Below are 23,795 nucleotides of genomic sequence, written 5' to 3'. Positions count from 1 at the left end.
TCGATGTTAACTTTTGTAGAGAGGTAGCTGCCAGGGTGGTGGGAATGGTCGATACACCATTAAGCTGTATTTCTGGCATTACAGAGGGATTGGCTGGTGTCTGTTAATAGAGCACTTTAGTTACTTGATGGTCAGCTAGAGGACAAGCTTTTTGTACGCTTCTGCAAAAGTATTTAGAGTGGCCTGTGGTCTGAATGAGTACACACAACATTATCACCAGCATACTGGAATTCCATAACAGACATTGTTGTAACCTTAGTTTTGGATTTCAGTCTGCTCAGGTTAAATTGTATGCAATCTGTCTGATCCCTTGGCAGCCCCCTCTCCACAAAAGTCAACATCAACACTGAAATACAACGCTGTCTGACCACTGCGAATACAGCTTTTTTCAAAAGAAGCCAACAGTTTTTGAGGATTGGGACATTCGTAGGGATAACAAGATGCTTGTTTATAAATTTATTTTCCTCCCAACCCTGTTATACGCCTGTGAAATGTAGGCAGTCTACTTTAGTTCAGTGATAGGTTGAATCTACATTGCCAAACAATGTAGTTTAAACAACATTATATGGTCAATGTAGACTCACATAATGCAGTTCAAACCGCAGGATGTGGGCCAATACTGACCATATATAACAGCCATATATTTATTCCACAGCTGTCCGTATTCCCCCATCCCAATTGTGTTATGAGGGTTTCATTAAAAAACTGAAAAGCAATTAAGGTAGGTTGCTGTGAGTTTTCCAGGCTGTGTGGCCATGTTCCAGAATGCTTCTGGAAAGCTTTCGTGGTCGGAATCATTGGTTCCGACCATGAAATCCTTCGACAGCAATTAAGATGATTTCCTTCCACTGCAAAATGTGTTCAAACACTGTATGTTTCAGACTGGTTTTGTGAAAATTGCCATATAGTTAGTATCACAGAATAATAGCTCCCCTCTCCCCCATGGAAAGTTGCAATTTTTCTCTCAACAAGAACATTTCCTGTACATGTAACAGCATTTTCTGCACAGAAAATACTTATGAAATTTCTGTTTTCTGTTGAACAAAATGTTTGGCATTTGTGTAGAATACATCCTGAGCTCTGAATATTTTCATCCATCAAAATCATTTTTGTCACAGCTTTGCTATGCTCAAGAACAGTATTCTTGATCACTGTCTGAGTAATTTCAAATATTATAAAAATGTTTCCACCTCTGATCTTGAGATACTAAATGTGTATCTTTTCTCTTTAAAGGGAAAGCACACAGAACTCATCATAGAGACAGAGGAAATAAAGAACATTCCTCTTATGAGAGTTTCCCACCCAGCTATGATCTAGGTAAGAAACATTCCCCTTGATAGAAGCTTTTCATATTCTGGATATATGGAGCCCAATAATTCTGTATTGTCCCCTCGATTTCTCTGTTGTTAGATTATGGTGATGATTCCCACTATTAAATGTGATTAGAAATGAGTTAGTGAATGAATAGGATTTACCTGTATTGAAGCACCTTTTGTTAGTTAATACTATGGTTGTGTCATAGACTGGATCTACACTGCAACTACCTACGTTTGATTGAATGGTGTGTATAGTCAATGTAGAACCATGTGATTCAATGCAATTCAAAATGCATTTAGAGGTCTACACTAGTTATATGATGAAGCATAGTTAAGACCAACCATTGGGATTCTGTCTTATATTCTGCACATCAAAGAAATAAAACAGCCTTAGTTTTATTCCACAGATTATTCTATTTCCCCACATTGTGATTTAGGAGTTTCTCTTAAGGAAGAGAAAAAAAGAAGAAAAAAAGTAATTGTGTTTTCTTCAAAAAGGTGGCCAAAAAGGAAATGTTTCAGGTTTATCCTGTATAAAATGTATATGTAAATCTTTCCCTCCAGAGAAGATGTGAATTTTGAGGGCCAGGAAACAGCTTTTCCTGTACATGTAATGCCATTTTCTGATTGGAGAATAATATTTTTGTATTAAAATGCTGTTTTCTGCTCAAAGAAATGTTTGTTAAAAGATATTCCATCTCTGATCTTGAGGGACTACATTTTTTTCTTTAAAGGGGAAGTGTATGGAACTCATCATAGAGGCAGAGGAAATAAAAAGGGATATCATCATTTTCCTTCTGAGTCTCTCCCATCCACTGATACAATCGGTAAGAAATAGTCTCCCTGATGCAAGCTTTTGTCACCCCCCCCAACTGTGGTTTGACAATTTCATTCTAGAAAGCAGGGGGAAAGAAAGAAAATATCTTGTTTCCATCTTTGATCTTGAGAAGCTAAAATTATATCCTCTCACTTTAAAGGGGAAATGCACGGAACTCATCATCGAGTCAGAGGAAATAAAGAGCGATATCCACATCTTCCTTTTCAGCATTTCCCACCCATCAGTACTCCACGTAAGATATGGTCTCCTTGTTACAAGCTTTTGTATACTGAATGTATGGGTTCCAATAATCCTTTCTGAGCTCCTTGTTTTGTCTATTGTTGGAAATGTAGACGTTGGAGATGGTTATGACATAGGCTTGATTTACTTAGCTAAGTAATGCAGTATATTATCTTTTCCAATAATTGCAAACAATTTTGCCATCTCCGATTTCAAGAGGCTAAATCCTGACCTTTTTTCCTTAATGGGAAAATGTATTGAATTCATCAAAAAGTCAGAGGAAATACAAAGAACATAAACCTTTTCCCAGTGACCCTTTCCCACCCATTGATATTCAGGATAAAAAAACGCTCTATCTAGTGCCACCTTTTCTTATATGGATCTGAAAAATTCTACCCCTTTATTTGTCTGTTGTTGGGAATGGAGACGTGAAGTTAAGATTGTTTCAGTATCCCAGATGATAAGTGACTGACCGAAGGATTTTTGGGTCAGATGAACAAAACTGAAGAGGGTTTGGGTGCTTTGAAGCCAGATCTCTATCAGGAATTTTACTTGATATCATTATTTGGGTAGTTGTTTCCACCAATACAATCTTCACAATTTTTATTCCACAAATATCTCCATCCAATCCCAAATTGTGGTTGAGTGTTGCTGCCTCTCTTGCTATCTCCTGCTCTCAGTTAATCCTATACGTAGCAACAGCCAATCCAATGACACGACAGAGGGCCACTTCACCCAGCAAATGCCTTTGTGGACAAGCAGACATATAGACATACATACTTTGACATGTATATATTTAGATATGTGGGTACCCTATTTGCATTTTAGAGCTGTTTCTTGAAATATTTTACTGTTTTGTTTTCAACTATGGGGTTAGAGGTGCAAGACCCTTGTGAAAGTGGAAAAACTCAAATATTCCCTTTTTTAAAAATCTGAACAATCAACTTTTAATAACCTTTAGGTGTTTAAGTGCAACTGCATGGCTAATTTCTGGAAATTGAAGCTTTATTTTGACAATTATAACTGCAAACTTTGTGGACTGCAACTACCCTGATGGTCAAGAACCATTAACAAATAACCTCCTAATCTCTGTTGTGTCTGTAAAAGGGAAAAATTACATTTCTTCATATTTGTCATTTACTAAGATAATGATGATGTTATGGTGGATTTTTTTTAGTGACAAATAACTTAGAAAATACTGAAGGGTGTGTGCTTGAACACAATTATTTTGTTTTGTTAAAGATTTCCCCAAACATATCAGCTCAAAGAAATGTCAATGCAAACATCGCTGTTCACGCAATGAATATGCAGACTCAGCATGCACCCATGGTTTTCTCCACTGTTGTAAAATGAGAGGTAAATATTTCTAAGATTTAGATTGCAGAAGCACACAAGGGAATCAATGGGTCAAATTACACAATAAAATGCTTTAATACTGTATACCGCAGGTGTATGCATAAGCTTATACCCTTGGCTACAATTTTCAAAGGCCTTAATACTGTATTTGAAGAAGTGGGTTTTCATCTACAAAAGCTCCTGTGAAAATAAAAACTAGTTAGTCTTAAAGGGTTTGCCACATTTCCCACCCATTGATACTCAAGATGAGAAATGCTCTACCTGGTGCCACCTTTTCTTATACTAAATATATGGATCTGAAAAATTCTATCCCTTTATTTGTCTGTTGTTGGGAATGCAGAAGTGACACTAAGAATGTTTCAGTATCCCAGATGATAAGTGATTGATCAATGAATTTCTGGGTCAGATGGACAAAGCTGAAGAGGGACTGGGTGCTTTGAAGCAAGATCTCTACCAGAAATTTTACTTTATATCTTTGTTTGGGGAGTTACAATTTCTATTCCACCAATGTCTCCATCCCCTCCCAATTTGTGATTGGGTGCTGCTGCCTCTCTTGCTGTCTCCTGCTCTAAGCTGGTGAGTGTTGGGGCCTATGCGAGTTAACATGTTGATTTGATGAATATGTGGCTTCAATGACAACGTGTCATTTCCTTCGCCCTATGTACTGCTGTAAGAGGTGTAGATGACATCTTCATTTTGGTGGTTCGTTGTTTAATATTGAGTGAACCTTTGGTATTGTATGCTTTTTAGCTCCTGAGATTTATTCTAATGTGTACTTTTGTTCATTTCTCATTAGCTCCACCATCGTATCATAATTTCCCCAAAATATCTCCGTATCCTGTCATCGCACCAGGTATGATGTATGAGGGCAGGTAGAAGCAACTGTATTCATAGAATCATAGAGGTGGAAGTGACCACGTGGGCCATCCAGTCCAACCCCCTGCCAAGAAGCAGGAAAATCATATTCAAAGCACCCCCAACAGATGGCACTCTAGTCTGTGCTTAAAAGCCCCCAAAGAAGGCGCTTCAACCACACTCCATGGCGGAGAGTTCCACTGCTGAACAGCTCTTTCAGTGAGGAAATTCTTCCAAATGTTCCGGTGGAATCTCCTTTCTTGTAGTTTGGAGCCATTGTTTTGCGTCTTTGTCTCCAGGGCAGCAGAAAACAAGCTTGCTCCCTCCTTCCTATGACTTCCCCTCACATATTTATTAGTCATGTGCGATCCAGAAAAAAAAAATGGTTGTAAACCCTGTTTGAAAGTAGGGGGTGCTGGCGCTTCATTTCTAAAGTCATTTCTGAATTTTGAAGACAAAAAGTTCAAAACTTTCTGAAACTTTAGAATATTCATAAGTACTTCGTTTATGGCAGACACGCATGTGCATGAAGGAAAACATCACTGCCAATGTGAAAAATTGAGGGGCTTCTCTCTCCCTCATTTTTAAGTTATCTTGATAAAACTTGCTATAGTGGTAGAATACATTTACCAAATTCAGAACATTTGACTTATCCACAGATTTTTGCCGAATTTTCAAAGTTTTTATAAAAACATTTATAATAATAACAAATATCTGTTCCTGGATCGAAAGTGTTATTTCCTGGATTGTTGTATGTCTTTCGGGCTGTGTGGCCATGTTCCAGAAGTATTCTCTCCTGACGTTTCGCCCACATCTATGGCAGGCATCCTCAGAGGCTGTGAGGCATGGATAAACTAGGCAAGGAAAGGATATATATATATATATATATATATATATATATATATATATATATATCTGTGGGGAGTCCAGGGTGTGGCAAGAGTCCTTTGTCACTGGGAAGCCAGCATTAATGTTTCAGTTAATCACCCCAATTAGCATTGGAAAGGTTTTGTCTCTTGCCTGGGGGCATCCTTTGTTCAGTCATTAGCTGCCCTCTGCCCTCAGAGTGTTGGTTCCCATCTACTGTTTTGATTTTAGAGTTTTTTAATACTGGTAGCCAGATTTTGTTCATTTTCATGGTTTCTTCCTTTCTGTTGAAGTTGTCCACATGCTTGTGGATTTCAATGGCTTCTCTGTGTAGTCTGACATGATAGTTGTTGGAGTGGTCCAGCATTTCTGTGTTCTCAAATAATATCCTGTGTCCAGGCTGGTTCAAAAGTACTCTGCTATGGCTGATTTCTCTGGTTGAATTAGTCTGCAGTGCCTTTCATGTTCTATGACTCTTGTTTGGGTGCTGCGTTTGGTGGTCCCTATGTAGACTTGTCCACAGCTGCATGGTATCCGGTAGACTCCTGCAGAGGAGAGAGGATCCCTCTTGTCTTTCGCTGACCGTAGCATTTGTTGGATTTTCTTTGTGGGTCTGTAGATAGTTTGTAGGTTGTGCTTCTTCATCAGTTTGCCTATGCAGTCAGTGGTTCCCTTGATGTATGAGAAGAACACCTTTCCTCTGGGTGGATCTTTGTCTTGACTCTCCTGGCTTGCTCTTGGCCTTGCAGCTCTTCTGATGTCTGTGGTGGAGTATCCATTGGCCTGTAGAGCCCAGTTTAGGTGGTTTAGGTGGTCCTCTGAGGATGCCTGCCATAGATGTGGGCGAAATGTCAGGAGAGAATACTTCTGGAACATGGCCACACAGCCCGAAAGACATACAACAACCCTGTGATCCCAACCATGAAAGCCTTCGACAACACAGTGTTATTTCCTGTTTCATTGGGTTGTCTTTACTTTGAAAGTCATTCTTCTACTCCAGAAACTTTGTTTTTGTGGCAGAAACATTGTTAAATTGGTGGAGAGAGACTCAATAACCCAAAATGTGCTATTTATAGGACAACATTCCTTGCACAAAGACAAAGTTTTGCCAGTGTAATTAAGTTTCCCCATGTTTTTGTGACAGAACCAATTAGGAAATGACATTTTTCACATGGAGCAGAGCAGACCAGTCTCTCGATCCAGAGAGCTGTTAGGGAATTATGGGAGATGTAGCACTTGAACTATATACAAGGCACTTCTTGTGGCTGGCAGGCAGGATTCAATCCAGATAAAAAAGTAACTTTGGACTGTTCTCCTCTCAGCCTTCTCTTCTGGAGGCTAAACATGCCCAGCTCTTTAAGCCGATCCTCATAGGGCTTGTTCACCAGACCCTTGATCATTTTAGTTGCCCGTCTCTGGTGGACACATGAATATTAATACAAGGCAGTGGATATATCTTTCTCTGTTTCTTTCTTTCCTTCCCTCTCCTTTCTTCCTTCTCCAGCTCTGAGAGGGCCTGCATCCCAATGTCTCCATGGCAGAATGGCTCTGTTTGTGGCTCTTTCCTTCCTTCTGCCTTCTCTTCAGATGAATGTCATCTTTGTGTTGTTGAAGGCTTTCATGGCCGGGATCACAGGGTTGTTGTATGTCTTTCGGGCTGTGTGGCCATGTTCCAGAAGTATTCGCTCCTGACGTTTCGCCCACATCTATGGCAGGCATCCTCCAAAATCAAAACAGTAGATGGGAACCAACACAATAAGGACTTGACTGAACAAAGAATGCCCCCAGGCAAGGGACAAAACATTTCCAATGCCAATTAGGGTGATTAACTGAAACATTAATGCTGGCTCCCAGTGACAAAGAACTCTTGCCACACCTTGGACTATACACAGATATATATTCTTTCCTTTCCTTACTTAATTTATCCATTCCTCACAACCTCTGAGGATGTCATCTTTCTTTCCCAGGGACATCACCTAGCTCCAGTTAATCCTATACTTAGCAACAGCCACTCCAACCAAATGACAGAGGGCCACTTCACCTAGCAAACGCCTTTGTGGACAAGGCAGACATATAGACATACATACGTTGAATTGTATATACTCAGATATGGGTAACCTATTCACATTTTAGAGCTGGTTCTTGAAATATGTTACTGCTTTGTTTTCACCTATGGGGTTAGGGGTGCAAGACCCTTGTGAATGTGGAAAAAAACTCAAATATATATATTTTAAAAATCTGAGCAGTCAACTCTTTAATAACCTTTAGGTGTTTAAATACAACTGCATGGCTAATTTCTGGAAATTGAAGCTTTATTTTGATAATTATAACTGCAAACTTTGTGGACTGCAACTACCCTGATGGTCAAGAACCATTAACAAATAACCTCCTAATCTCTGTTGTGTCGGTAAAAGGGAAAAATTACATTTCTTCATATATGTCATTTACTAAGATAATGATGATGTTATGGTGGATTTTTCAGTGACAAATATTGTAGAATATAATGAAGGATGGGTACTTGAACATGATTATTTTGTTTTATTAAAGATTTCCCCAATAGTATCAGCGCAAAGAAATGTCAATGCAAAAAACACTGTTCACACAAGGAATATGCAGACTCAGCATGCACCCATGGCTTTCGCCACTGTTGTAAAATGAAAGGTAAATATTTCTATGATTTAGACTTGTATCACCCTACCCAGACCATTGCAAATTTTGGGCAAGATTTGCATCTTTCTAACTCCTACTTCATTGGGTTGTTGTATGTTTTCCGGGCTGTATGGCCATGTTCCAGAAGTATTCTCTCCTGACATTTTGCCCACATCTATGGCAGACATCCTCAGAGGTTGTGAGGTATGCAGAAACTAAGCAAGGAAGATATATATATATATATATATATATATATATATATATATATATATATATGGAACATGGCCATACAGCCCGGAAAACATACAATAACCCTGTGATCCTGGCCATGAAAGCCTTCGACAACACATCCTACTTCATTATTTTTCACTACCACAGGTGTATACATATGCTTATAACTTTTGCTGAAATTTTCAGTTTGCATGTTCATTGTTTAATATTATAGAGTGAACCTTTGAGATTGCATGCTTTTTAGCTCCTGAGATTTATTCTAATATGTACTTTTGTTAATTTCTCATTAGTTCCATCTTCGTACCATAATGTCCCCAAAATACCTCACTATCCTGTCATCGCACCAGGTAAGTCATTTGAGGGTAGGTAGAAACGAATATAAGGCAATGGGCAGATTTTGTCCATTGAAGACATGGGCAAAGAGGGTGGTCTGCCTGCATTTTTCAAGGTCTTGAGAGACTGAATTATTTGACCTTTTGTGTTTCAAGGGAGTTTTCTTGAGGACAGCGCCTTACCTCACAATCCGTTTCTCAGTTTTCCTGACACACCTTTAACTCCCATTGTGGCTTTAGGTAAGAAGTGCTTGGGTACAGGCAAACCAAATTACTTGTCCAATGTATATAAGCAAACAATTTTTGTTGTGATACTAGCTCTGAAAATTCTCATGGAGTCTTCTGCTCTGAGCTATTAAATAATCATGAATAACGAGAAATTTAAAATGAAGTTCATTTCACAATAGCACATATAACCAGAGTTGCCTGGGTTCAAAAGGGTTGTCCCACTGCTTTCATATCTTCTTCCTCTTTCCCTCCCTTCAACCTTTCTCTCCTTTCCTTTCTCTTCTTTATTTCTTTTCCTCTTTTTTGTTCTTCTCTCTTCCTTCCTTCCTTCTCCTTTTTCTTCTTTCCTTTTCTTCCTTTCTTCCTTTGTGCCTTTGTGGAACAGGCAGACATATGGACATACAGACTTGTATATACAGTAGAGTCTCACTTATCCAACATAAACGGGCCGGCAGAACGTTGGATAAGTGAATATGTCGGATAATAAGGAGAGATTAAGGAGAAGCCTATTAAATATCAAATTAGGTTATGATTTTACAAATTAAGCACCAAAACATCATGTTATACAACACATTTGGCAGAAAAAGTAGTTCAATACGCAGTAATACTACATAGTAATTACTGCATTTATGAATTTAGCATCAAAATATCATGATGTATTGAAAACATTGACTACAAAAATGCGTTGGATAATCCAGAACGTTGGATAAGCGAATGTTGGATAAGTGAGACTCCACTGTATTTAGATGTGGATACTCCATTTGTATTTAAGACCTGTTTCTTATGCAGCCCTCGGTGGTGCAGTGGGTTAAACTCTTGTGCCGGCAGTACTGATGACTTGAAGGTTCCCAGTTCAAATCCAACCCGGGGAGAGCACGATGAGCACATTCTGTCAGCTCCACTCCCCATGCAGGGACATAATAGAAGCCTTCCACAAGGATGGTAAAACCTCAAAACATCTGGGCATCTCCTTGGCAAAGTCCTTGTGAACGGCCAATTCTCTCACACCAGAAGTGACTTGTAGTTTCTCAAGTCACTCCTGACACACACACACACACTCACGCGAAGAACAAAACCCTGTTTCTTGAAATAATTTACTTCTTTCTTTTCAACTACAGGGTTAGGGGTGCAAGACCCTTATGAAAGTGGGGAAAAAAACAAATAAAAAAACTTTTTAAAGAAATCTGAGCAATCAACTTTTTAAGAACCTTTAGATCCTTTGGTGCAACTCCATGGTCAATCCCTGGAAATTAACCCTTTATTTTAACAATTTTAACAATTTTAACCCTAACTGGAGCCTCCGATGGCCTAGGGGATAAAAGCCTTGTTTCTTGAAGGTTGGGTTGCTGACCTAAAGGCTGCTAGGTTCAAATCCCACCCGGGGAGAGCGCAGATGAGCTCCCTCTATCAGCTCCAGCTCCATGTGGGGACATGAGAGAAGCCTCCCACAAGGATGGTAAAAACATCAAAACATCCGGGCGTCCTCTGGGCAACGTCCTTGCAAACGGCCAATTCTCTCACTCCAGAAGCAACTCTGATTGCTCCTGACATGAAAAAAAAAACAAAAAAAACAATTATAACAGCAAACTTTGGGGACTGCAACTACCCTGATGGTCAAGAACCATTAACAAATAACCTCCTAAACTCTGTTGTGTCTGTAAAAGGGAAAAATTACATTTCTTCATATTTGTCATTTACTAAGATAATGATGATGTTATGGTGGATTTTTCAGTGACAAATAATGTAGAAAATAATGAAGGATGGGTACTTGAACATGATTATTTTGTTTTGTTAAAGATTTCCCCAAACGTATCAGCACAAAGAAATGTCAATGCAAACGTCGCTGTTCACACAAAGAATATGCAGTCTCAGCATGCACCCATGGGTTTCTCTACTGTTGTAAAATGAGAGGTAAATATTTCTATGGTTTAGATTGCAGAAGCACACAGGGGAATCAATGGGACAAGTTACAAAATAAAATGCCCAATGCCCAGGAAGCCCAATGAGCTCTGGAATTTCACTAGATGGATAACAACTCGCACATTTTGAGGAGAGGGTGAGGAAAAAGAAAAACTTACTTGGCAGCACCTTTAAGACTCAGTGGTTTGTATTTTCACATGGGCTACTGGGGACTCGGAATTTGTAAACATATAGATTTCAGTTTTGCTAATCCGTTAGCAGTCGTATGAGCAAAGATAATGGCATTGTGTCTTTGACACAAAAGCACACTACATAAATTATATACAAGAGTCCTCTCTATTTCACACATAATAGGAGGAGCCTTCTTGGAGAATTTTGAACATTGGAAAATTATTTTTTTTTTGCAAACAGATTGATCCCTTTCACACATCAGCACTAAGTGACTATTGTCAATATATGAAAGACTTGTATTACCCCAAACAGACCTTTGCAAATTTTGGGCAAGGGATATGATTTGCATCTTTCTAACTCCTACTTCATTGGGTTGTTGTATGTTTTCCGGGCTGTATGACCATGTTCCAGAAGTATTCTCTCCTGACGTTTCGCCCACATCTATGGCAGGCATCCTCAGAGGTTGTGAGGTATGGAGAAACTAAGCAAGGAAGGTTTGTATATATATGGAACATGGCCATACAGCCCGGAAAACATGCAACAACCCTGTGATCCTGGCCATGAAAGCCTTCGACAACACATTCTACTTCATTATTTTTCACTCTCACAGGTGTATACATATGCTTATAACTTTTGCTGAAATTTTCAGTTTGCATGTTCATTGTTTAATATTATATTATTGTTTAATATTATTGAGATTGCATGCTTTTTAGCTCCTGAGATTTATTCTAATATGTACTTTTGTTAATTTCTCATTAGTTCCATCTTCGTTCCATAATGTCCCCAAAATACCTCACTATCCTGTCATCGCACCAGGTAAGACTTTTGAGGGCAGTTAGAAGTGAATGTAAGGCAATGGGCAGATTTTGTCCATTGAAGACATGGGCAAAAAGGGTGGTCTGCCTTCATTTCTCAAGGTCTTGAGAGACTGAATTATTTGACCTAGTGAAATATTGGAAATAAATAAATAAAACTCACACATTTTGAGGAGAGGGGTGAGAGAAAAAAAGAAAAGGTTACTTGGCAGCATCTTTAAGACTCGGTGTTTTGTATTTTCACATGGGCTACTGGCGACGCAAACTGCCAAATTGAAATCTGTATGTTCACAAATTCCAATCCGTTAGCAGTGGTATGAACAAAGATAATGGCATTGTGTCTTTGACAGAAAGACGCAAACTGCCAAATTGAAATCTGTATGTTCACAAATTCCAATCCGTTAGCAGTGGTATGAACAAAGATAATGGCATTGTGTCTTTGACAGAAAGACACACTACATAAATTGTATACAAGAGCCCTCTCTACTTCACACATAATAGGAGGGGCCTTCTTGGAGAATTTTGAATTTTGGAAAATTATTTTTTGGCAAATAGATTGATCCCTTTCTCACATCAGCACTAAGTCAATATCTGAAAGACTTGTATCACCCCAATCAGACCTTTGTAAATTTTGGGCAAGGGATATGATTTGAATCTTTCGAAGTTCTACTTCATTATTTTCACTCTCACAGGTGTATACATATGCTTATATCCTTCGCTGAAATTTTGAAAGGCCTTAATACTGCATCTGAAGAAGTGGATTTTTATCCACAAAACTCATGTGAAAATAAAAGTTAGTTAAAGGTGTTAAAGGGGTTGCCACCTTTATTTTTATTGTCCCCTTCCTCTTTTTATGCTGCAAGAAACTGACTGAACCTGCATTGTATGGTTAGTGCAAACTTCTATAATGCAGTTCAGCTTTAACTGCATTATATATATGGCAGTGCAAATGGGGCTGAAGCCTGGATCTACATTGCCATATAATACAGTTTGGAACTGTAGCAAATGGTCAGTGTAGACCTATATAATGATATTCGAACTGCATTATATAGCAGTGTGGATCCAGCTGAACACAGGTACTTTTTTGAGCACTATCACTTTAAAAAAATCTGAATGAAGAAGTTTGGATAATTTCAGAAATGCTGGTGTTTTGTTTGTTAGCAGAATTATATCTATGGCCTCAAGAAACTGAATACTTTTGCCTTTTCTATTTAAAGAGATACCTAAAAGCCATGATGATGACTTTTTGAAAACGACCTTCCAAAAGTCTCTGATTGTAAAGACCATTTCAAGTAAGAAACAGCCATAAATCAATAAGAAAGTATTGAGTAAGTTTTTTCTCCATTAAATGAAGCTTTTTAGAATCAGCCTTTTGATTCTGAGAGCTATTATTCTCTCCCCGCCCCCATAATATGTAAATGGAAACTAGGCTTAGTCCTGGATCAGTTTGACTGAAAGTGATTCATAATAATTGGTGGTCAGTTTTGTGTAATTCTCTGAAACTCGCTTTCCCAGCAGCACTTGCATGGGGCGGGCATTGAAAAGTCTATAAGTTCGTCTCACAGCATAATGGGAGTTGAAGAGGCTCTCTCTCTGTTTCTCAGTCAATAAAAGGCCTGGCTGAGTCCATGCTCTGATTGGTTGAGAATGGACACAACCTGTGACTACAGTTCCCAGAACCCTCTCTTGCGGTTTGTCTTATTTTAAAAAAATGTTATGGTAAAAACTTAAAATAATTCTAAAAAATCAGTAGACTGGTGAATTGTTCTGAAACTTGGCAAGCATACAGTTGTAAATGGGGTCTAAAACCGAGGTAGGTTTCATGCAGATATTTATTTATTTATTTATTTATTTATTTATTTAATACATTTATATCCCGCCCTTCTCACCCTGAAGGGGACTCAGAGCGGCTTACAAATTAAATTTACATACAATATCATATTATTAGCATACCACAATACTGGCAATAAATTACCATATTGTACTATATCTATATATTGTAATATTATTAATAATATTACATGTAATATATAATTTATCATTAATATTATTATATTGTATTATTAGTATTATATTGTATTATAAAATAATATTAATATTATGTGCATATACAATATATTATAATATTATATATTATTGTAAATTATATTATATATGTATATATTCATGTGTGTGCGTGTGTGTAAATGCCTTAAAATGACTGAGGTTTGAGCCTTTAAAGTTGCCCATTGTTGCCAATAGGCCGAATCTTTACCGAATGAAAACAGCAACATAACTCCCGATTCAAGTAACTTCCTGGTAAACAGAATGAAGGATTAGCCAAAAATGGACCCCAAAAAGGGATGCCTTTTGGCCAAATTTCACAAGCCTAATGGAAACTACTTGTTGTTCCCAGCATTATGTAATACAGTAGAGTCTCACTTATCCAACATTCTGGATTATCCAATACATTTTTGTAGTCAATGATTTCAAAACATCATGATATTTTGGTGCTAAATTCGTAAATACAGTAATTGCAACATAACATTACTGCTTATTGAACTACTTTTTCTGTCAAATTTGTTGTATAACATGATGTTTTGGTGCTTAATTTGTAAAATCATAACCTAATTTGATGTTTAATAGGCTTTTCCTTAATTCCTCCTTATTATCCAACATATTCACTTATCCACCGTTCTGCCGGTCCGTTTATGTTGGATAAATGAGACTCTACTGTACATACATTACGTTGCTGGGGAGATAATCCTCCACCTTCACTGGGGTTAGGGGAACAGGACTCCATGAAAACAACAACATAAAACCGAATAAAGACATTGCTATTTTTTTTACTGGAAAGAACACCTCTCTAGGTTTTCTCGGTCACCCAAAATACAGTTACAGTGGAAAACTTACAGATTCCTAGAGAGATGTTCTTCCTAGAAATCTTCAGTTCCTCCAGTATGACTTTAGGTAGTTGACTAATATAGAATCATATTAGAGGGCCTAGAGATTTCTAGAGAGAGCGTTTTAAATTAAATACACAAAAAAAGAAAGAAATCAAAACAGCAGATGTGGAGTCTTTATGGTGAGGGCAGAAACATTTTGGATTCGAAACACAGGCAGAGAAGTTTCATGTATTCTTCAACATAATGTAGAAATGAATCAAAGAGGTTTAAAAGACCTTTGATTTTTAAGACTTTATTCATTAAGAATAATAATATTTATTTTCAGAAATGTAATCCTTTCTTTTTTATTAAAAAGATATGTTGGAAAAGATATGTGCTTAATGATGTCAGTGATAACTTCTCATTTGAGAAAACTGCTTTCTTTCATATATATTTTCTCCAGGTTACGTCCCACCTTATGATAGCAATTGTCGGGGTAGATGCAGGAGACAATGTGCCTATGATGAATATAGAATCTCCTCACGTTCCTGCCTCATTCGTGGCTTAGTCTACTGTTGTAAAGTGAATGGTAATATTGCCATAGTTTATGCCTGATGAACATAGACAATTTATGGGAATATTTCAGAGTAAGATGGACAGGAGTTCAGAAGCTGGATGTTTTGAGAGTCAACTGAGGAAAAAGGAAAGAGAGGCTTGGAAAATTGCTTGGATTTGTATAGAAAAATTTATAGATTATGGTGGGGATACTACTTCATGGAAATAGAGCCACTTGGTAGTTGTGAGATGCCATCTCTTTAGTGAACTGTGAACATACAATCATAGAATAATAATAAAACTTTATTTATGCCCCGCCACCAACTCCCCTTACATGCGGCAGAGCCCGAACAATACAATCACAGGGTTGTTGTGTGTTTTCTAGGCTGCAACCTCACAACCTCTGAGGATGCCTGCCATAGATGTGGGCGAAATATCAGGAGAGAATACTTCTGGAACATGGCCAGACAGCCCAGAAAACACACAACAATCACTCTATCAGTTTGCAAACTGCACTTTGTTTTCTGAAATATGCTCTCTTTCTCTCTCCGTGTTCTTAAATATATCTGTTTCCTTTTTGAAGGGAATTCCCCTTAACATTCCTTGATGTCAATAGAATTGAAAGGTCAAATCTAAAGAATGCAGTTGGAAGGGTTAACAGTGCTCTAAATAATGAGGCCAAGGAGAGGGGAATGAAGCATCCTGGAAAAGCACAATTCAAGCTTTTCCCAACAGATGGCCATCCAGCCTCTGTTTTTTTTCGTATCAGCAGCGACTTGAGAAATTGCAAGTTGCTTCTGGTATGAGAGAATTGGTCACTTGCAAGGACATTGCCCAGGAGATGCCCAGATGTTTCCGATGTTTTTACCATCCTTGTGGGAAGCTTATCTCATGTTCCTGCATGGAGCTGGAGCTGATAGAAGGAGCTCATCCACAGTCTCCTCGGCAACTCTCAGGTCAGCAACCCAACCTTCAGGTCATCAATCCTGCTGGCACAAGGGTTTAACTCACTGTGCCACCAGGGGATTCAGCCTCTTTTTAAAAGGCTCCAAAAAGGAGTCTCCACCATACTCTGAGGCAGTGAGTTCCACTGTTGAACAGTTCTTATAGTCAGGAAGCATTTCCTAATGTTCAGGTAGAATCTCCTTTCCTGTAATTTGATCCCATTGCTCTGAGTCTTAATCTTCAGGGCAGAAGAAAACCTTCCTCTTCCTTATGATTTCCTTTCAAATGTTTAAACACGGCTATCTTGGCTCCTCTCAACCTTTTCTTCTGTAAATTAAACATAGTTCTTTTTCAGTCACACCTCAGAGGGATTTGTGGTTTCCAGATCTTGGATGATTTTAGTTGCCCACTTCTGGACATGTTCTAGCTTGTCAATATAACTCTTGAATTGTATCCAGAATTGGACACAGTATTCTAATGTCTGACCAAAGCTGAATAGAGAGATGCCATTACTTCCCTTGTTCTAGACACTATACTCCGTTTGATGCAGCCCCAAATCCCATTGGCCTTTTTAGCTTCTGCGTCACACTGTTGGCTCATGTTCAGCTTGTGGTCTACTAAGACTCCAAGATCTCTTTTGCATGGACTGTTGTTGAGCCTGGTGCCTGCTGCTGCTCAGTCATTTAGTTGTCTCCGACTCTTCGTGACCTCATGGACCAGTCCACGCCAGAGCTCCCTGTCGGCCGTCACCACCCCCAGTTCCTTCAATGTCAAGCCAGTCACTTCAAGGATACCGTCCATCCATCTTGCCCTTGATCGGTCTCTCTTCCCTTTTCCTTTCTTTTTCCCAGCATCATGATCTTTTCCAAGCTTTCCTGTCTCCTCATGATGTGGCCAAAATACTTCAACTTTGCCTCCAATATCCTTCCCTCCAGTGAGCAGCTGGGCATTATTTCCTGGAGGACGGACTGGTTGGATCTTCTTGAGGTCCAAGGCACTCTCAGGATTTTCCTCCAGCACCAGAGTTCAAAAGCGTCTCTCTTCCTTCGCTCAGCCTTCCTTATGGTCCAGCTCTAGCATCCATAGGTTACTTTGGGGAATACCATTGCTTTGACTATGCGGACCTTCGTTGCCAGTGTGATGTCTCTGCTCTTCACTATTTTGTCAAGGTTGGCCATTGCTCTCCTCCCAAGAAGTAAACGTCTTCTGATTTCCTGGCTGCAGTCTGTATCTGCAGTGATCTTCACACCTAGAAATATGAAATCTGTCACTGCCTCCACGTTTTCTCCCTCTATTTGCCAGTTGTCAATTGGTCTGGTTGCCATGATCTTGTTTAACTGCAGCCTGGCTTTTGCACTTTCTTCTTTCACCTTGGTGATAGGGCTCCTCAGCTCTTCCTCACTTTCAGCCATCAGAGTGGGATCATCTGCATACCTAAGGTTGTTAACATTTCTTCCCGAAATTTTAACTCCAGCCTTGGATTCATCAAGCCCACGTCGCATGATGTATTCTACGTACAAGTTGAATAGGGAGGGTGAAAGTATGCAGCCCTGCCACACTCCTTTCCCAGTTTCGAACCAGTCTGTTGTTCCGTGATCTGTTCTTACTGTGGCTACTTGGTCTTTATACAGATTTCTCAGGACACAGACAAGGTGACTTGGTATCCCCGTACCACCAAGCACATGCCACAGTTTGTTATGATCTACACAGTCGAATGCTTTAGAATAGTCAATAAAGCAGAAGTAGATGTTTTTCTGAAACTCTCTGGCTTCCTCCATTATCTGTATTATACAGTAAATGTTGCAATGTTTTGGTGCTAAATTTGTAAATACAATAATTACTACATAACATTACTGTGTTTTGAACTGCTTTTTCTGTCAATTTCTTGTAAAACATGATGTTTTGGTGCTTAATTTGTATAATTATAATGTAATATTATGTTTAATAGGCTTTTTTCTTAATCCCTCCTTATTATCCAAGATTTTTGCTTATCCAATGTTCTGTCGGCCCTTTTATCTTGGATAAGTGAGACTCTACTGTAGTTAATAATATCAGTGAACCACCAAGTAGAGTTCTTTATAGGAAATAACTAGCACCTTGAATTGGGCCCAGAATGCAATCGGTAGCCAGAGGAGCTGCTTAAACTGGGGAGTTGACAACTCCCTGTAAGCAGCTCCAGTTAGTAACCTTGCTGCCGACCGTTGTACCAACTGCAGTTTCCGGACCGTCTTCAAGGGCAGCCCACGTAGAGTACACTACAGTAATCCAGAATAATGTTGTGTAACTGCTTGGGTGACGTGTGATTTATGCATATGGCACTGCACGTTGTATTCACCAGTGCATTATGAGTACTAATGGAGCCACAATGCAGAATTTCATTTCTGCACCCTGCGCCTACATTGTGCAACGGTGCCAAAGTTGAGTTTGTAGGGGTAAAGTCATTTATGTCTTTGTAAATTGCCAACAGTATACATGCCTTTGATTTTGAAGGAATGGGCTGATACAATTTCTTTTGCATTTTTAGAATGGTATATAAAGTCTTGAAAGAATGAATCCCCCTTTCTATTTATGCATAAAGGACATGTTATTTGACTTCTTAATATTCTTTCAGCAGCCTAAGAAAGTCATGATGGGATGTATACAACCCAAGGTTTTCACACAACGAATATGGGACTACAAGCACATCTTTCTTGCTTTTGAATTTGTCCAATCTGGTCAATGTAGATATAATATTCAGCTTCCTTTAACATGCCAAAATTGTGGGATTGATTGAGGGTTCTCTGGATAAGAAGCCACACAGGCAAGAAGATTCTGGAACTGGGAAGTCAAATGTGGACTTCATTGAATGAAGCTGCTATTCTGCAGAATTCACACAATCAGGGATAGTGGTGAATTGGTAACTTTTGTTGTCGCAACTCTTCATTCATTGCACCACTGTGATTTGTGGCGCATAACTCCACCCTTCCACAGTATTTTATTTAAAAAAGGCAACTGCACAATTCCAAAAAAGTTTATAGATACAGCCCTAAAAGCCATTGTATGATGATTCCATGAGTGAAGACAGCTGAGACCAGAGATGGTGGCGACACTGGCACCATCCGTACCAATACAGACAAAAGTGAATGGCAGTATTGGTCCACCATGTGGATGGTGGACCAATTTAAATTGGATCCGATCACGGTGTCAACATGGCTCTGAAGACACAGGAATAGTCTGGGGCTAACCAGGATTAACCTAGTTTAACCCACTAATCACAAGTGGAGAAATGCTTTGGGGACACACAGAAGCCAACTGAGGGTGAGCCTGGCTTTTAATGCTGGTGTAGACAAGCCCTGATTGGCTTTTAAAAGCCATTGAATACGTACGGATGGGTCCACAAATGAACTTCCTTATTTATCAAGAACCTTTTTCATTTGAAATGAGATATTATTTTATGAAAAATCTGATTCTTTTGTCTAATTTCTGCTAATGGAAAAGGCCTAGTAAGGTGGCTGTTGCTATCTTATGAAAAGAGTCATATTTCTTTTCTTCTTCTTCTTCCTGTTTTGATAGCGACATGTCAAGGAACCTGTAAGAGAAGGTGTATAGGGAGAGAATATCCATCTGGAAACAAATTCTGCCCTTATTTTGGTCATGTCTACTGCTGCAACCCATAAGGTAATATTCATATACTGTAGGTGCCAGAATATGGATGATTTATGGAGGATTGCAGCATAAAACAAACAGAAGCTGTGGAAGATACATGAAAAAAAATGTAAGGTTTAACTAGGTGCCTTTAAAGAAATCCATAGTTTTCTGGGATAGATGAACTCATAGATTTTGTTTATAGACACATCTAGATATTGTCTAAAATGCCACAGTCTTGTTCATTCATTTTTGAGAGACTCTATGGTGGTAAGCCCTAGTGGCAGAGCAGGTTAAACCATTGAGCTGCTGAACTTACTGACTAAAGATTGTCAGTTCGAATTCGGGGAGGGGAGTGAGCTCCCGCTATTAGCCCCAGCTTCTGCCAACCTAGCAGTTTGAAAACATGCAAATGTGAGTAGATCAATAGGTACTGCTCTGGTGGGAAGGTAACAGCACTCCATGCCATCATGATGGCCACATGACCTAGGAGGTGTCTACGGACAACGCCAGCTCTTTGACTAAGAAATGGAGATGAGCATCACTCCAGAGTCGGACACAACTAGACTTAATGTCAGGGGAAAACCTTTACCTTTACTATGGCAATGGCATTCTTGACTAGGATTTGCTATTTGCATATAAAGTTTGGAAATGTAACCTCCATATATGCAGGGGTTATGCTTTATTTCATGACATGTACTAACTGTAACAGTGGTTAACTATTGTAGTCCAATCCTATTTTTAATCAGGTTTCCAAGCTTTGCGAGTGCTGTAAAGGGCAGGTAGCATTTGTAATTATTTGTAATTTGCTACAGAATAATGATATTGTTCAGATAGGGTTTTCAGGTTCAAATATAGCGATTTGATACAACTTGAATTGTATCAAATTGTATCGACCTGGGATTTGTAGTTTGACAAGGCAGTTCAAATTCTTTGCTGTAGAGTTCCACTGAGTTCTATCTAATCCACTCCCTTGAACAACAGTGGACAATTGATGATAATATTGATTGTTGTAATACAAACAGACACACCTGTTTCGGCAGGCTTTTGAGTTCTGTTATTGATGTTTTAAAAGGTGCTTTTAGGATGTTTTTATGATGTTTTTAAAGATGTTTTTAAGATGTTTTTAAGATGTTTTTAAATTGTTGATTTTAGCCGGTTCTTGTAAGCCGCCCCGAGCCCTAGGGGAGTGGCGGCATATAACTTTGAAAAATAAATAAATAAATATTTACGAGGGTTATCCAGAAAGTAGATTACATTTTGGAATTAAAAATGAACAAAGTATAGGAGAAAACATTAACCATATGCAGTTGAAAGTCACACCCAAATACCACTTCTCGACATAGTTGCCATTCAAATCTAGGCACTTATCATAGCGATGAATGAACTTGGCAACTCCTTCCCCACAAAACTCTGCTGCTTGCATCCTCAAACAGCATTTTGGCAATGATGTGCAGCTGCAGGAAGGGGTAACTGGCTGGTTGAGGATGCAAGCAGCAGAGTTTTGTGGGGAAGGAGTTGCCAAGCTCATTCATCGCTATGATGTGCCTAGATTTGAATGGCGACTATGTTGAGAAGTGGTATTTGGGTGTGGCTTTCAACTGCATATGGTAAATGTTTTCTCCTATACTTTGTTCATTTTAAATTCCAAAACGTAATCTACTTTCTGGATAACCCTCGTATTTATTACCCACCTCTGATCATGGCTTCAGGCAGGACTATGATAATAATAATAATAATAATAATAATAATAATAATAATAATAAAACTTTATTTATACCCCGCCACCATCTCCCCAACGGGGACTCGGGGCGGCTATGATAGCATTGCATAGTCTGGTAAGACTTGGTAAGGCTCCACTCTAGTCCGGAATAGTAATAGGATTCAGACTAAGAATTCTAAATTCCCTTCCCTAAAATGGCCACTCTCAGGATTCAATAGGGCAGAACCATGGCATGTAAAGTGGAATAGCAGTGCCATAATTTGGCCGTGTGATAGGCTTCTATCTAGAATAAATTTCTAACTAGAGTGGATCCCTTGAATTAGTTGGATGTAAGTATGTGATGATTCACTTTTCAACCACTGATTCAATGTGTATTCTCCATTATCCTCAATAATGAAGTATTGGAAGATTGCAGTGGAAGATACTCAATGGTAAAAGTTTCCCATACAGTGGAGCAGAGTGATAGACTATGCGGATGGCTTTTAAAAGCCACCATATATGTAGAGGTGAATTCATTCACAGATCTTCCCTTCAAAAGAGGGGTCTCAAAGTTTGATTAATTTAATTATTGTGTAGTTTTGGTATTAAAGGGCATATGCTTACAGATGGTGGTGATGAATTCTGCTCTTATTTCATTATTTATGTGAAAAAGATATGCCAAGAGGCATGAGAAGGAGGAGATGTAGGTGCAAGTATCACTGTTCAGTTGATGAATATGTGCACTCAGTGACAATTTGCCAAGTTAATTGTGAATTAAGTGGTAATATTTCCAAGCTTTATGTGCCAGAGTATGGGTACTTTATTGCGGCTTTCCATGGCATGATGCAGAAAGTGTATTATAGAACAATAGAATCATAGAGTTCGAAGAGACCACATTTAGTCCAACCCCCTGCCATGCAGGAAAAGCACAATCAAAGCACCCCAACAGATGGCCATCCAGTCTCCTTTTAAAGCCTCCAAAGAAGGAGCCTCCACCATACCCCAAGGTAGAGAGTTCCAACTCTTATGGTCAGGAAGTTTTTCCTAATGTTCAGGGCTGACAGTAAAATGTCCCAATAAATTTGACTGATATCTTCTGATATTTTAATAGAAAAGAAGGGGCAGTTTATTAAATAAATCTTTATTAACATGTTGTCTTTCTATTTGCCAGCTAAACTATGGTAAAATAGCATGCAGTGGAATTACCAAAATGCAGCAGTCATTCCATAACGGTGGATCACTTCGACAGCATCAGTCTCACAAACATGATACATTGAATATTGATTGTGAAGAATCTCCAAGACTTTTTGAAAGTCTTCCAGAAATTAACTTTCCCATTCCTTTATACAAATGCTTTAACTTACTGCTCTTAATAAAACCAAATCTGTTGTGCAGGTAAAACCATCTTTTATTATTTCAATTTATTGCTTGATGTGAAGGAGTAGCATTGTTCAGTCATCCACCAGCTTAGTGGATGCTGGGAATCCTTTGGATGTTATTTATCTGAATTTCTGCAAAGTATTTTAAATAATCCCCACAATATTTTGATCAGTAAACTGATTAAATGTGAAATATGTGGGACCACTGTCGGATGGGTCCATAAATGGTTAGAAAACAATTTTCAAAAGTGTTGTCGAAACCTTTCATGGCCAGACTCACAGGGTTGTTGTGAGTTTTCTGGGCTGTATGGCCATGTCCAAGAAGCTTTATGGCCATATTGAAGAATCCAGGACCTGAAGCTGGCAAGGCCATAAATGCTAATCAAGGTGATTAATTACAACGTTCACATTGGCCTCCTACAGACAAGAGTTCTTTCTTTCTTTCTCCCACTCTGGACCTTCCACAGATATATAAACCTTCCTTGCTTAGTTTTTGTGATATAACTTACAACCTCTGAGGATGCCTGCCACAGATGTGGGCAAAATGTCAGGAGAGAATGTCAGAATAATTTGCAGCACAGCAGTAGTTGGATGGAGTCAGTGGAATGCAGAACGAAGTGACACCCAGAGACGTTACTAAAACTATATACAAAGTTTTACTGTAAGCACTAATAATCAAGACAAACGGACTTGCAGACAATGGACGAACACAGGACTTGACTCTCACTCTAGGCAGATAGCACTCGACTCTACTCAGAACTGAACGCAATCAGTAATGCACACACACTTGTGTCTGGACACTCCCTGGTTCCAGCCACACATCAAGGTCATCACAGCTTCTTAGTAATTAACTCTTTCCAGACTATAGTACACTCTGGATCAGGGGTCCCCAAACTAAGGCCCGGGGGCCACATGCGGCCCATCGAAGC

The 23,795-nt window shown here is 38.9% G+C and overlaps 1 protein-coding gene across 8 annotated transcripts in view; it reads left to right on the top strand.

The window, feature by feature from the left end:
• Positions 1 to 22,888, top strand: part of LOC103280090 (uncharacterized) — a 41,180-nt gene extending 18,292 nt beyond the window's left edge. For 6 of the 8 annotated variants that reach the window (XM_062970030.1, XM_062970026.1, XM_062970048.1 and 3 more), the window contains 14 exons: positions 1,234 to 1,317; positions 2,051 to 2,143; positions 2,294 to 2,386; positions 3,616 to 3,729; positions 4,526 to 4,582; positions 7,999 to 8,112; positions 8,622 to 8,678; positions 8,820 to 8,903; positions 10,689 to 10,802; positions 11,742 to 11,798; positions 13,015 to 13,089; positions 15,125 to 15,250; positions 19,714 to 19,818; positions 22,659 to 22,888. In XM_062970030.1, the coding sequence (XP_062826100.1) occupies positions 1,234 to 1,317; positions 2,051 to 2,143; positions 2,294 to 2,386; positions 3,616 to 3,729; positions 4,526 to 4,582; positions 7,999 to 8,112; positions 8,622 to 8,678; positions 8,820 to 8,903; positions 10,689 to 10,802; positions 11,742 to 11,798; positions 13,015 to 13,089; positions 15,125 to 15,250; positions 19,714 to 19,817 (1,172 nt within the window). In that variant the 3' untranslated portion in view covers position 19,818; positions 22,659 to 22,888. The remainder of the gene's footprint in view (positions 1 to 1,233; positions 1,318 to 2,050; positions 2,144 to 2,293; positions 2,387 to 3,615; positions 3,730 to 4,525; positions 4,583 to 7,998; positions 8,113 to 8,621; positions 8,679 to 8,819; positions 8,904 to 10,688; positions 10,803 to 11,741; positions 11,799 to 13,014; positions 13,090 to 15,124; positions 15,251 to 19,713; positions 19,819 to 22,658) is intronic. The other 2 variants (XM_062970038.1, XM_062970020.1) reach the window with 2 other exon arrangements.
• The last annotated feature ends 907 nt before the right edge of the window (positions 22,889 to 23,795 follow it).

The sequence above is a fragment of the Anolis carolinensis genome, chromosome 1 (assembly GCF_035594765.1).
Source record: "Anolis carolinensis isolate JA03-04 chromosome 1, rAnoCar3.1.pri, whole genome shotgun sequence".
Lineage (NCBI taxonomy): Eukaryota > Metazoa > Chordata > Lepidosauria > Squamata > Dactyloidae > Anolis > Anolis carolinensis.
The sequence above is the reverse complement of the archived record's forward strand: the minus strand, read 5'-3'. Positions and strand labels throughout refer to the sequence as shown.